The 15,238-nt window shown below is 42.6% G+C and overlaps 1 protein-coding gene across 4 annotated transcripts in view; it reads left to right on the forward strand.

Annotated features, from left to right (window-relative positions):
* The window catches only part of LOC110489163 (type II inositol 1,4,5-trisphosphate 5-phosphatase), a 33,906-nt gene that overhangs the window by 13,680 nt on the left and 4,988 nt on the right, over nt 1-15,238 (forward strand). For 3 of the 4 annotated variants that reach the window (XM_021561777.2, XM_021561784.2, XM_036947869.1), the window contains 11 exons: nt 1,176-1,272; nt 1,864-2,058; nt 3,240-3,341; nt 3,981-4,095; nt 7,043-7,159; nt 7,911-8,098; nt 8,668-8,779; nt 9,176-9,285; nt 9,641-9,776; nt 10,239-10,349; nt 14,330-14,495. In XM_021561777.2, coding sequence (XP_021417452.2) covers nt 1,176-1,272; nt 1,864-2,058; nt 3,240-3,341; nt 3,981-4,095; nt 7,043-7,159; nt 7,911-8,098; nt 8,668-8,779; nt 9,176-9,285; nt 9,641-9,776; nt 10,239-10,349; nt 14,330-14,495 — 1,449 coding nt within the window. The remainder of the gene's footprint in view (nt 1-1,175; nt 1,273-1,863; nt 2,059-3,239; nt 3,342-3,980; nt 4,096-7,042; nt 7,160-7,910; nt 8,099-8,667; nt 8,780-9,175; nt 9,286-9,640; nt 9,777-10,238; nt 10,350-14,329; nt 14,496-15,238) is intronic. The other variant, XM_036947868.1, reaches the window with a different exon arrangement.

Consider the following 15,238-nt stretch of genomic DNA (forward strand, 5'->3'; position numbering starts at 1 on the left):
CTGCCCATACCATAACTCCACAGCCACCATGGGGCACTCTGTTTACAACATTGACTTCAGCAAACTGCTCGCCCTCACAACACCATACACGCTGTCTGCCATCTGTCTGGTACAATTGAAACCACCATTTGTCCGTAAAGCGCACACATCTTCAGTGTACCAGTGGCCATCAAAGGTAAGCATTCGCCCGCTGAAGTTGGTTACGACGCCGAACTGTAGTCCGGTCAAGACCCTGGTGAGGATGACGAGCACGGAGATGAGCTTCCCTGAGACGGTTTCTGACAGTCTGTGCAGAAATTCTTTGGTTGTGCAAACCTAAAGTTTCCTCATCTGTCCGGGTGGCTGGTCTCAGAAGATCCCACAGGTGAAGAAATCCGATGTGGAGGTCCTGGGCTGGCATGGTTACACGTGGTCTGCGGTTGTAAGTCCAGTTGAACGTACTGCCAAATTCTCTAAAACAATGTTTGGAGGTGGCTTATGGTAGAGAAATGAATATTCAATGCTCTGGTGGACATTTCCTGCAGTCAGCATGCCTTTTGCACATTCCATCAACTTGAGACATCTGTGGCATGGTGTTGTGACACCTGCACATTTTAGTGGCCTTATTGTCCCCAGCATGAGGTGCACCTGTGTAATGATCATGCTGTTTAATCAGCTTCTTGATGTGTCAAACTGTCAGGTGGATTGGATTATCCTGGCAAAGAAGAAGTCCTCACTAACAGGAATGTAAACAAGTTTGTACACATTTGTGAGAAAATAAGCTTTTCGTGCATTTGGAAAATTTCAGGGAACTTTTATTTCAGCTCATGAAACATGGGACAAACACTTAACATGTTTATTTTTGTTCACTATATAATAAAATGCTATATCTAATGCAATGCTTTTGAAAACAGCCTCAGTCCATTTTCCGTACTTCCGAGTAGGCAAGGACCAAATCGACTTCACTATTGACTTGTGTGGGGTCTATTTCAGGCATGAGCTGATTGATTCTTCACAGGTGAAGCATTTGCATTGCTAGCTCCAGGGGCCTTATAGGATTAGTGTTGGCACATGGCAATGTTTTTACCTGATTATAACTCCTTTTGGCTCGCTCTTTCTCTCTCTCTTGTTGTCTTTCTCTCTTTCAACTCCCTCCCGCTCTCTCTTTCTTGCTTTATGACTCACTCACTCAACAGGGAACTCATTGAACGCAGTAAGCAGATCCCCAGTAGAAGGGAACAAGAGGGTGAACAGTGGAGTGGAGCGCCCCAGAGTGGAGTCCGGCCCAGAGAGGTAAGTACTGAACACCACTCTCCTCTCTCTGACAGTGGTATGCAAATGGCTTGGTGCTTGAAGAAGGATAAAAGGACCAGTGTGCCATATTGGATTTCTCTTCTCGCCCTCTAACCCCTGTCCTGTATTGATGACGACATTGAAATGTTTGTGTTGTGGGTACATTAGGCCCTTGACCCTATTACAAAATCACTATATAATGTCTCTCACGACATTAGCTTCCAGCCAGGTTAATGAACATCATGACTTAAGAAAGAACAAGCACCCACAACACAAATTATCCTGGACATTAAATAATGATAGCCTAACTGTAGCTCTGCACAAGAAAGAACTTGGTGCCAAGTGCAAACACACTCTTGTGATACCTTTAGTTGGTTTAGTCTGAAACGAGATATGTAGTGGGAGATGTTATACAGTAGTAACGGGGTGTAACTACGTTTCTGACACTCCTGTCCCCTCACATACACACATTTGGTCATTTAGAAGACGTTCTTATCTAGAGCGACCTACCGTCAGTGCATTCAACTAAGGTAGCTGAAACCTCCACATAGCACAATGCAACTAAAAACGTCCATCTTGTGGGCCCTGCAGCCAAGGGAAAGTGAAGCGTGAGGGCTGGGATGAGCTGAAGCGCGAGGGCAGGCATGACCTGGTACGCCAGTCCAGCCACACAGCGTCCAACAAAGCCACAATGCTAGCCATGCCGCAGTTTGGCCTGCGCGACAACCTCATCCGTTGTGAGCTGCTCAAGAACGAGGACATCTACACCTACCTGGAGAATTTCAGGTAACCCGCCCTGCCTCTGTCCCTATCAATGTCACTGAACATGTATTCTTATATCATTTTCATGTTGCTGAGCTATACTGTGCTGGGCTGGTTAGGCATCCACCATTGCTGGACCAGTTACTAGCCCGCTACTATATTGCTTGATTCACAAGCCAAGCTGACTTGTACTGCGCTTTTCTGGTTACACATCTGGAAAGGACAATGTTAAAATAAATATCCCAGCTACCACAATTTGCTCCGGGTTGGCACAATAGTGTGAAAAGGGTATATTTCAGCAATAAGGCCAGAGGGGCTGTGGATATGTCCAATTTACCACGGCTAATGGCTGTTCTTAGGCACTACGCAATGCTGTGGTATATTGACTATATATCACAAACCCCTGAGGTACCTTATTGCTATTAAAAACTGATTACCAAAGTAATTAGAGCAGTAAATGTATATATTTTTTGTCATACCTGTGGTATACGGTCTGATATCAAGACTGTCAGCCAATCAGCATTCAGGGCTCAAACCACCCAGGTTTTGTATTTGTAGCTATTCAACTTGTACTATGCAAACTAACATCGATGACTCATCACAAATAGCAGGAACAACAGTCAGTACCGCAAGCTACAGGGTTGACACATTTAGCATTAAACAGGATGTCAGTGTTGAGTTGTGAAAAAGCATGTCATAGCTATAACTGACAAATTGTCCATTTCCATGTAATGTTGAAGGAAATTGTTGCTTTTGAATTACTACTATCCAAACTCCTAGTAATTAATTTCTAATGCAGGTTTTAAGCAAAAGGGGTTTTACAAATGTCTTGGCGATAGCAAGCTTTGGTTCTGTCCCAATCTCTCCACCCACTTTAATTCCCTTCATGAACTTGAACGTAAATGATTGGTTTATGGTAGTGAAAAAGTACACATTTCAGGAGGAAGTATTATTAGGACGCAGGTTTGTACAGAACATGGACAGTGTCATGACGACAAGTGATTTATACTGCAATGCCCTCTGGTGGTGGACACACACACAGCTCTGTGAAGTGTTTAGGTTCTTGCTGAAGGGACTTGCTAAGGTCATGTCTGCCATACACCCGCACAGTTCACCAGTTACGCCTATATTAGGCAGTGTTAGGCTTTGCTCCCACTCTCTGACTTTGTACTTACCACTTCTCGCTCTCTCGGTCTCTCTCTCAGTTTCTTCATAGGCACATACAATGTGAACGGCCAAACCCCCAAAGAAAGCCTCCGTCCCTGGCTGGGCTCCACATCCACTCCCCCTGACATGTACTGCGTGGGGTAAGTCCCATCCACCCAGGCCTTAAAAATAAATTCCCCTCTAAATCCATAGCCCACATAGACGGTACAGTCAGTGTCTGAGACCCCACAACAAGAGGATGAATTAAGTCATAGATTGTGTTGAGTGGGCAGACTCAATGAATCGTGTCTCCTTTCCAGTGTGCACGACTAGTCTTGTGGTGTTTCAGATGAAATAACATTTATCTAATCTGCGAATTAGGATCTTGAACACAAGGTTTTCAATTGTAGAAGAGTGAATTTGAATTTAAAATATTGATGGGAGACTTACGGAGGAGTGTAAATGCTTTTTTTTTCTTTTTCGGCTGGATTATGTTGTTGTATGTTTTAATTCTGTAATGTATTGATTGTTGCTGCCTTCTTGGCCAGGTCTCCCTTGAAAAAGAGACTCTGGGTCTTAATGGGCTTTTTCTGGTTAAATAAAGGTTAAATAAAAACGGAAATACAGAGTCAGTTGAGAAGAGAGGACTTATGCTCCCCTTGATCATGTTAATCAGGGCACACTGTTGCAAAACGTTTAGCAACGGAAAACCAAAATTATTATCAATTGGTTACCTTCGGATAGTACCTCCCCGTTTTTTCTTCCGTTCCGTGCCTACTGAACATGACCCTGTGTTGCAGGTTCCAGGAGCTGGACCTGAGCAAGGAGGCCTTCTTCTTCAACGACACGCCCAAGGAGACCGAGTGGATGAAGGCTGTGTCTGAGGGGCTGCATCCAGACGCCAAGTACGCCTTAGTAAGAACCTCCCTCTCCTTCAGTTAACCACTGGCCACTTGTCATGCCCAGTCTTGCTACTGCCACAAGGTTGTGTGTCCTAATAGTAATGTAAAAACATCTTGCTGTAGATGCCCTCATCTTCTAGTGGCTTAATGCGGACTCTACTTTACTCTGACCCACTACAGGCGGTCCAGCAAGAACCAGGCAGATGTGGCCATATTCAGAGTTGTATTCTTTAGTTCACTACCACACACAAACGATCTTGTGGTTCTGTGAAAGAAAGGAAATTAACAACGGGTAATGTTGTCAGGTCTGTACATAGCGTAGCATTACACACACATTAGGCATGCTAACACAGTAGACCTACTACAGGATACATATCAGTGGAGAGAGGAGCTAATCACTGATGAAGCTAGCTGACAGTCAGGATTTATGGCCATGTCTCTCCAACCAGCTAGAGATTAAGGGGCACCTTTGCTTAATTACTAGGCCAAGGCTGTAAATCAAGTGAACATGCTTGAGTGCACCAGGCTTTCTAGACTCTTCCACAACTTTAGTTTGAATATAACATACTCTCTCGCAGTAGTTGAAACATGCGCTTAATACTTAATAGCTACAAACATGCAATAGTTACAGTGGCTGGCAGTTCTGTAAATCGACAACATGCAGGAGGTAACAATGCTACCAGCTGGCGACAGAACAAATGTATATATATAACAAGATAACCAACACTAGCAAGGTTTCAGTAGCATGCATTAAACATCCCCAACAATATAAGGCCTCAACCTTCATTGTTGATGCATGCACAAACACTTCTAGAAAACACACTGTAAACTTGTTCCCCAGCCAAACTTGGTGTCCTCATCGGCTGAAGATGATAACCACTCTGAGCTAGAGTGGGAGGGGCCAGAGTCCAAATATCAAATTTGAATAGTCACATGCGCCGAATACAACAGGTCTACACCTAGACCTTAGAGTGAAATGCTCACTTACGAGCCCCTAACCAACAACACAGTTAAAAAAATATATGGATAAGAATAAGAAATAAAAGTAATTAAAGAGCAGCAGTAAAATAACAATAGCAAGACTATATACAGGGGGTACCAGTATAGTCAATGTGCGGGGGAACCGGTTAGTTGAGGTAATATGAACATGTAGGTAGAGTAATTAAAGTGACGATGCCTAGATGATAAGAGAGTAGCAGCAGTGTAAAGGGGTGGGCAATGCAAATAGTCTGGGGAGCCATTTGATTAGGTGTTCAGGAGTCTTATGGCTTGGGAGTAGAAGCTGTTTAGAAGCCTTTTGGACCTGCACTCGGCGCTCCGGTACCGCTTGCCGTGCGGTAGCAGAGAGAACAGTCTATGACTAGGGTGGCTGGAGTCTTTGACAATTTTTAGGGCCTTCCTCTGACACCGCCACATATTGCACTTTAACTTTCTTCTCCAACACTGTGTTTTTGCATTATTTAAACCAAATTGAACGTGTTTAATTATTTATTTGCAACTAAATAGATGTATTATATTAAGTTTTCATTCAGTATTGTTGTAATTGTCATTATTACAAATATAAATAAATTGGCTGATTAATCGGTATCGGCTTTTTTTGGTCCTCCAATAATCGGTATCGCTAGCTTTGAAAAATCATAATCGGTCGACCTCCTACTTTGTATGCGTCTCTGTGTGGAGTAAAGATAGTCCAGAGTTGTTTTTTTCTTATTTTCTGGTTGCACATTTAACATGCTGTTTGAAATTTGGTAAAGCGGATTTAAGTTTCCCTGCATTTAAGTCCCCGGCTACTAGGAGCGGCACTTTTGGGTGAGCGTTTTCTTGCTTATGGTGGAATACAGCTTATTCAATGCTGTCTTAGTGCCAGCCTCTGACTGTGGTGGTATGTAAACAGCTACGAAAAACAGATGAAAACACCCTAGGTAGGTAGTGTGGTCTACAGTTTTATCATGAGATACTCTACCTCAGGCGAGACAATAGCTTGAGACTTAGATATCGTGTACCAGCTGTTATTTACAAAAATACCGCCGCCCCTTGTCTTACCAGACGCCGCTGTTCTATCCTGCCGTTGCAGCGTATAACCAGCCAGCTGTATGTTGATAGTGTCGTCGATCAGCCACTTCTCCGTGAAGCATAAGATATTACAGTTTTGAATAAGTCATTACAACATCATACCACTTTGCTTTGTCCATTCGGCCACACTGATTGGCTGAAACCAGGAGGCTGTGATAGACAGCAGAGAAGGGGAGAAATAGGAGTCACCCTAATGTGACTGTGGGGAAGGTTACATACATGTTTCTTTTTTATAACTAAGGCCCTGTTTGAATATGCCAAAATCACATCCTTCCTTCCTTAAAATAAAATATTCACCGATATGAGACGGTTGGATTGGTAAAAGAAGTGGGGTGCTAATATTCCTTTCACTTATCCGAACACATGCATGTCAGTGAGTAAGGAAGGATGCATGTAGTCACAGTTGGTACAATTGAGTGTACCAATTGAGTACAACAGATGTTTCCAAAGCAAAGTGGTACAATGTTGTAATGACTTATTTGCTTCCCCTTTATACTGTAAAGTGTGGTTTTGTTAACCTGGGGAAAGCTTGTACATGAGCTTCTCTTTTTCAATCTTGAATCTGTGAAATGGCTGGTTTCACATTAATATGGTAATGTTGGGTTATATCCTACTTCGGTTTATATTCTTGACAGGATTGAATGTGGAACAATCTGACTGTTAGCAATTTAGCATTTTTGCTCCTGCAGTATTGGCATGAACAATATTGCATTGTCCTGTATGCCACTTCACTGCGGTCCTCTTGGTTACCCCTTCCGCTAAAACTACCTGAACGACCTTAGGTGTTTCGTAAACAGCACAAACACATCCAGGATCAGGCTAATAGCAAATGCTTGATCAGTGTATTTGTTCTGTCTGTGACCCATGACCCCTGTGTATCCCTACAGGTGAAACTGGTTCGTCTGGTGGGCATCATGCTGCTGTTTTACGTGAGGAATGAGCACGCCAAGCACATCTCTGAGATGGAGGCAGAGACCGTGGGCACCGGCATCATGGGTAGAATGGTAGGTGGAGTGAGGGATGGTAGGAGTACATATCCTTGGCCGCTAAGCGGGTTGTAATCAATTGCTTAGCAGTTTAGAGCAGGAGGTTGGCTGGCGTCCACAAGTTTCATTTAGCTTCCATTTGACAGTTGGATAAGGAGTTCTATTGCACTACAACCCCTTCTACCTACAAACTCGGCTTTTTACCAGGGTTCAGAAAACCAGTTTTTCTCACTCAAATACACCAGACATGGAACCCAGGTATGTTTGGAAAACGCATTGGATTTCCTATTGTTCATAGAGCTATTTTTTTGTATACAAACAGATGTCAAGTTCGGGTGATGCGAGCGCATCCCGGTACAAGCTCTGTAGCAGGATAGCTAACGCTAAAGTCGGGACCTTGACAAACTTAACAGTGAGTGAGTGATGACCGTAAAAACACACAAGACTGATGGCTATAGCTATGTTCAACAGGTTGATTATTCTTCTGCCTTTATCTAGGTCTATTTGTGATATTTTACCTTGCCTCACGGGCTTGCTAGCTAACCAATCCTCTGACATCTGCAATGTTGTTGACAATAACCATCTGATTCCGTGTTTGTTAATAACTTGCACTAGTTGTATTTTTGAAGTTGCATGTGATCGTATCCACTGCTAGATAAAGCTTGTTCTGAAACCGTACTGATTGTGCTACTTTTCATGACGCAGCAGGGAAATGGTTTGTTCTACAAGGGCACATAATATAAAATGTTTTACAAACCTCTCACCTCAGGGAAACAAAGGTGCTGTGGCCATCCGCTTCCGCTTCCACAACTCTGACATCTGTGTGGTCAACTCCCACCTGGCCGCCCACATCGAGGAGTACGAAAGGCGCAACCAGGACTACAAGGACATCTGCAGTAGGCTGCTTTTCCGCCAGCACGACCCCGCGCTGGTCCCACTCACCATCATGAAGCACAAGTATGAACAAGTCTTTAGTACAAAGCAGTATTTCCACTTTTCAGGGTTGTGTTCATTAGGGCCAAAACATTTAAATGAGTGTTTCTTATTGGATATGTTTTGGGTCGTATTCATTAGGGCACACATTGAAAATATTTTGCAAAGGAATACAAAAAGGAGTTTTCTTATGGACGAATCCAGAAGATCCCTGTCTTTTCAGTCTGTTGTTTTTGTTTGTTATTTTGTGCCTAATGAACAGGACCCTGGATTTGGTAGTCGTGGTGAAACACCATGCTTTGTATTTATTCCGTCAGGGTGACATTCTCTCAAGGAAACAAAATAGCGAATGTATTATGTAAACCTTTGATCACAAGACCAGTGCATCTTGCCAATTTCACATAACTTTATAATGTCTTAGGTGAACATTTGAAATTAATGCAGTGTTTTGATGCAGTTGTAGAATGGGATGAGTTCTAGAACCACATGCAAAGCCACCGCCACCATTTTCCGTATTGAAATAGAATTATAGAAGAGTAGTTATATTTCTATGATTTTCCATATTCTCAATGCATCATCTTTTCCTTGCTTAGTGTGGTCCTATGGCTGGGAGATCTCAACTACAGGCTAAGTGACCTTGATGTTGACGATGTGAAGGACTTAATCGCCAAGAAGGATTTTGAAACTCTGCACAGTTATGACCAGGTAGGTAATCTCAAGCCGCTTAACTTCAAGCCATTTAAATGTCTACTTCTAGGGTGCGTTTAGTTGGCAAATGTTGTAGAACATTGCAGATAGAAATGTCATGATTCCTTACTCTGTCAGACAGGCAGGTTTGTTCTATGTAATATCTGAAAGTTCCACAACATTGTTCCCAGTGTCAAATTTATTAGGCTCCAAACTGAAGAAAACTGATCTGAAACAGGGAGGGACAACCTGAAATTGTCCAATCAGAAACACAACTTTTCCGTTGCAAAACGTTTTGCTACAGTATGCCCTAATGAATAAGACTGCTAATCTCTGTGTTCAGTGCCAGTCACATTACACCCTGATGAGTGTGGTAATTGTCACGATGTCTTGTTGTGGCTCTGTGGTCCTCAGCTGAAGAGGCAGATCGATGAGAAGGCTGTTTTCGTGGGCTTTGTGGAGGGAGAAATCGGCTTCCTGCCCACTTACAAATACGACACTGGCTCCGACCAATGGGACACAAGGTAACTTCTCTCTAAATGTCTAGTATTTCTATAAAGGCAAAGGAGAAAACAATACCACTTAACTAAAAGCCTGCAGATATATTGCATTATAATACCATTTATAATGCATCGTAAGAACATGTATAATGTCTTATGGTTGTCGCATAATGAGTCTAAGGCGTTTTGAGTTGGAATATTGATACATAGGGAGACAGAATATATCATAAGCCTGATTTATAATGCATTACAAAGGCTCATACATTCTTATAATATGTTTTAAAGCATTATAGCTGCAGAATAAAGTATTACAAAACTTTTATCGTATTGCGTAGAATCTGTCTCCGAAATGTCTTAGTTTCATGTTTCACGCCCTCAGTGAAAAGTGTCGCGTGCCGGCGTGGTGTGACCGGATCCTGTGGCGAGGCAAGAATGTGCGGCAGCTGCACTACCAGAGTCACATGGACCTGAAGACCAGCGACCACAAGCCAGTCAGCTCCCTGCTGGAGATGGGGGTGAGAATTAGTTTCCACCATCTGTCCTTTGACCTCTTAGAGACCATGAGGTTTTGGTTGGTTTAGCCTGGGGAGTCATAACCAAAGATTCTTATAGATAACCCAAGATTGTAAAAGGCCCATCTGAACAATCTTAGTCACACTATGGGGCAGAGCAAGCAAAGTGGTGGGAAGAGTTTCATCTTGACCAAATATGGGAATTCCATAGTGGAAATATTTTTTTTATTTGTTTTTTTATCCTTGTGACCAGTCTGAGTTTCCCCCAGAGCCATATATTTAGAGTTCAAACAACTTTTAGAATTGTGCTTTTGAGCATTTCATTTATTCATTCATGACAAGTATTTGGATTCTAATTCTAGATATTCTGTTGCATGGCATTTTTTACAATGTTAAAATAATGATATGCCTCTTGTTTCCCCTATTCATCTGTGTTTTAACCTCCCTTCTCTGCTGTTTCTTCAGATCAAGCTGGTGAATGAAGAGTCTTACAAAAATACATTTGAGGAAATTGTGCGCTCGCTGGACAAGATGGAGAACGAGTGCATTCCGTCCGTAACGCTGTCCAGGCGAGAGGTGAGTGGTCAAGAGCCAAGTGATTCTACTGTGAATTGTTATAGATGAAGAATATGTTAACATTTCTCTGGTCTTTCATAATGCACAATGCATCATTATCAGTGAACATTGACAGCAGCAGAACCTTGTGAACGACGCTTATCAATTGAGCTCTGCTCTTTACGAACAGCAGTAAAATTGAGGGAGAACGTCTGTGCAACATGTCAAATTTTTACATTTTTTTCTTAACATTTAAACTGCACTTTTTAAAAAATTGCTTTAAATGTTTTTAAAAAAATCAAATGATGTGATTTCACAATTCAGATGTGGTTCTGTGTATAACCGCTAGGGGTCAATGCAGTCCTGGAATTCCTACATTTAAAAAAAAAAATATTTCAGCTTTATTTAACCAGGTCGGCAAGTTGAGAAGAAGTTCTCATGTACAATTGCCAAGATAAAGCAAAGCAGTTCGATACACAGAACAACACAGAGTTACGCATGGAGTAAAACAAACATACAGTCAATAATACAGTAGAAAAACAAGTCTACAGTGCCTTGCGAAAGTATTCGGCCCCCTTGAACTTTGCGACCTTTTGCCACATTTCAGGCTTCAAACATAAAGATATAAAACTGTATTTGTTTGTGAAGAATCAACAACAACTGGGACACAATCATGAAGTGGAACGACATTTATTGGATATTTCAAACTTTTTTAACAAATCAAAAACTGAAAAATTGGGCGTGCAAAATTATTCAGCCCCTTTACTTTCAGTGCAGCAAACTCTCTCCAGAAGTTCAGTGAGGATCTCTGAATGATCCAATGTTGACCTAAATGACTAATGATAAATACAATCCACCTGTGTGTAATCAAGTCTCCGTATAAATGCACCTGCACTGTGATAGTCTCAGAGGTCCGTTAAAAGCGCAGAGAGCATCATGAAGAACAAGGAACACACCAGGCAGGTCCGAGATACTGTTGTGAAGAAGTTTAAAGCCGGATTTGGATACAAAAAGATTTCCCAAGCTTTAAACATCCCAAGAAGCACTGTGCAAGCGATAATATTGAAATGGAAGGAGTATCAGACCACTGCAAATCTACCAAGACCTGGCCGTCCCTCTAAACTTTCAGCTCATACAAGGAGAAGACTGATCAGAGATGCAGCCAAGAGGCCCATGATCACTCTGGATGAACTGCAGAGATCTACAGCTGAGGTGGGAGACTCTGTCCAAGGGACAACAAAGTATATTGCACAAATCTGGCCTTTATGGAAGAGTGGCAAGAAGAAAGCCATTTCTTAAAGATATCCATAAAATGTGTCGTTTAAAGTTTGCCACAAGCCACCTGGGAGACACACCAAACATGTTGAAGAAGGTGCTCTGGTCAGATGAAACCAAAATTGAACTTTTTGGCAACAATGCAAAACGTTATGTTTGGCGTAAAAGCAACACAGCTGAACACACCATCCCCACTGTCAAACATGGTGGTGGCAGCATCATGGTTTGGGCCTGCTTTTCTTCAGCAGGGACAGGGAAGATGGTTAAAATTGATGGGAAGATGGATGGAGCCAAATACAGGACCATTCTGGAAGAAAACCTGATGGAGTCTGCAAAAGACCTGAGACTGGGACGGAGATTTGTCTTCCAACAAGACAATGATCCAAAACATAAAGCAAAATCTACAATGGAATGGTTCAAAAATAAACATATCCAGGTGTTAGAATGGCCAAGTCAAAGTCCAGACCTGAATCCAATTGAGAATCTGTGGAAAGAACTGAAAACTGCTGTTCACAAATGCTCTCCATCCAACCTCACTGAGCTCGAGCTGTTTTGCAAGGAGGAATGGGAAAAATTTTCAGTCTCTCGATGTGCAAAACTGATAGAGACATACCCCAAGCGACTTACAGCTGTAATCACAGCAAAAGGTGGCGCTACAAAGTATTAACTTAAGGGGGCTGAATAATTTTGCACGCCCAATTTTTCAGTTTTTGATTTGTTAAAAAAGTTTGAAATATCCAATAAATGTCGTTCCACTTCATGATTGTGTCCCACTTGTTGTTGATTCTTCACAAAAAAATACAGTTTTATATCTTTATGTTTGAAGCCTGAAATGTGGCAAAAGGTCGCAAAGTTCAAGGGGGCCGAATACTTTCGCAAGGCACTGTATATACAATGTGAGGTGAGATAAAGCAGGTAAAGGCAAAAAACAAAGGCCATGGTGGCGAAGTAAATACAATATAGCAAGTAAAACACTGGAATGGTTGCTTTGTAGTGGAAGAATGTGCAAAGTAGAGAGAAATAATGGGGTGCAAAGGAGCAAAATAAATACAGTAGGGAAAGAGGTAGTTGTTTGGGCTAAAGTATAGATGGGCTATGTACAGGTGCAGTAATCTGTGAGCTGCTCTGACAGCTGGTGCTTAAAGCTATTGAGGGAGATAAGTGTTTCCAGTTTCAGAGATTTTTGTAGTTCGTTCCAGTCATTGGCAGCAGAGAACTGGAAGGAGAGGCGGCCAAAGTAAGAATTGGCTTTGGGGGTGACCAGTGAGATATACCTGCTGGAGCGCGTGCTACAGGTGGGTGCTGCTATGGTGACCAGCGAGCTGAGATAAGGGGGGACTTTACCTAGCAGGGTCTTGTAGATGACCTGGAGCCAGTGGGTTTGGCGACGAGTATGAAGCGAGGGCCAGCCAACGAGAGCATACAGGTCGCAATGGTGGGTAGTAATATGGGGCTTTGGTGACAAAACGAATGGCACTGTGATAGACTGCATCCAATTTATTGAGTAGGGTATTGGAGGCTATTTTGTAAATGACATTGCCGAAGTCGAGGATTGGTAGGATGGTCAGTTTTACAAGGGTATGTTTGGCAGCATGAGTGAAGGATGCTTTGTTAAGAAATAGGAAGCCAATTCTAGATTTAACTTTGGATTGGAGATGTTTGATGTGAGTCTGGAAGGAGAGTTTATAGTCTAACCAGACACCTAGATATTTGTCAACATATTCTAAGTCAGAGCCGTCCAGAGTAGTGATGTTGGACAGGCGAGCAGGTGCAGGTAGCGATTGGTTGAAGAGCATGCATTTAGTTTTACTTGTATTTAAGAGCAATTGGAGGCCACGGAAGGAGAGTTGTATGGCATTGAAGCTCGCCTGGAGGGTTGTTAACAGTGTCCAAAGGGCCAGAAGTATACAGAATGGTGTCGTCTGCGTAGAGGTGGATCAGAGACTCACCAGCAGCAAGAGCGACATCATTGATGTATACAGAGAAGAGAGTTGGTCCAAGAATTGAACCCTGTGGCACCCCCATAGAGACTGCCAGAGGCCCGGACAACAGGCCCTCCGATTTGACACACTGAACTCTATAAGAGAAGTAGTTGGTGAATACTGGTCGTCACAAGTTACCACAGCCACAAAGTCATAAAGCCTATTTCTGCAATTGATCTTCTTAAAATGAGATTTTAAACCTAACCCTAACCACATTGCTAACCTTAGTCTAATCCTAACCTTACGTTAGGTTTTCATGAATTTTTACACTATAGCCAAGTTTGACTGTGTTAACTAGAGGAAACCCTACCAGACGACACTTGCCTTACTGCTGTCCCCCTCACAATGGTATTAATGTAATTTTAAGTTCTATGTTGTGTGCCTCTCCATGTTGTCAGTACGTAGATCATGTCCCACTGCTCGTTGCAGTGATGTATGACGGCGTGTTCATAGACGTCCAACAATCTGTTGTTAATGCCACGTATGGTGTTTGAGAGCATGCACTTTGTGCTTGCACTTGTAGAGCAATTATTTTGCAATTTCTCCATCAGGGCCGTAGCGGTTTTTCGACCTGACATCTTGTAGTCTGGTTCTAGATATGCCATTTAGGATATTGAAGCCGACATCCCCTACCATTGACAATGGCTGCATATCAACTGTAATAATTTCTGTAATCAACGCTGTGATTTTCACACCCCTACTCCCTACCTGTGTAATCTAATCCAAATCACTCTCCCTCCCCAGTTCCACTTCATAGATGTGAAGTTCATGCAGCACCAGGCAGAGACTCTGACCCTCCACAACGACGGGCAGGTCCCGTGCCAGTTTGAGTTCATCCAGAAGCTGGATGAGCGCACCTACTGCAAGCCCTGGCTCACCGCCAACCCGGCCAAGGGCTTCATCGCTCAGGGTGAGTATAGCAGGACTTATGGCCCTAGTCTTTCTTCCATGTTTTCTTGAGGTAAGCATTTGTATGAAGGTGTGTATCAAGTATGTCAGAGTAGAAGTGCTCATCTAGGATCTGGTACCCCCCCTGTCCATGTAATCCAATTCATTGTTATCTCAAATGTAAAACTGATCCTACATTATCACTCCTACTCTAAAACATCTGATACATTCAGCCCCAGATCTAGAGTTTGGCTGTGTGAAAGCAAGGTTGCCACCACATTACGTTCTTCAACCTAACTAATTCAGATCAGTGAGTTCTTCAAGGAAGGTCGGATGGCATTTCTGACTTATTAGAACATGGTCTAAGACTTACATTCAGGAATGGATATTAATTTATGTAAGCACCTGGCCTCCCCGCTATGTTAGACATAATGTAATGAGCTCTATGACCTATGACGCGAGAGACCACATCATAGCTCTGTTCTGAGTGAATGATAGATTTGAGTTTTCCCTGTGACTGCAATTGATAGAGGCATTTTCTCAACTCAGTATTTAATGGCAGGGAAGCAATTTCAGATCTGTCTAGCACGTGAGACTTGTAAATAATGGCGATATCTCAAGGCTTAGGATGGAAGGAGTGGTGGATGTGCCTCAGTGCTCTTTGCCTGTCTGGGTCTTGCTGATAGTTCGTTTTTTTACCGTTTGTCTCATTTAGTTCTATAATTGACAATGTAGTGATGCAGCTAAAAAATAATAGGGTTCCCT

Source organism: Oncorhynchus mykiss, chromosome 2, assembly GCF_013265735.2.
Source record: "Oncorhynchus mykiss isolate Arlee chromosome 2, USDA_OmykA_1.1, whole genome shotgun sequence".
NCBI classification, from domain to species: domain Eukaryota; kingdom Metazoa; phylum Chordata; class Actinopteri; order Salmoniformes; family Salmonidae; genus Oncorhynchus; species Oncorhynchus mykiss.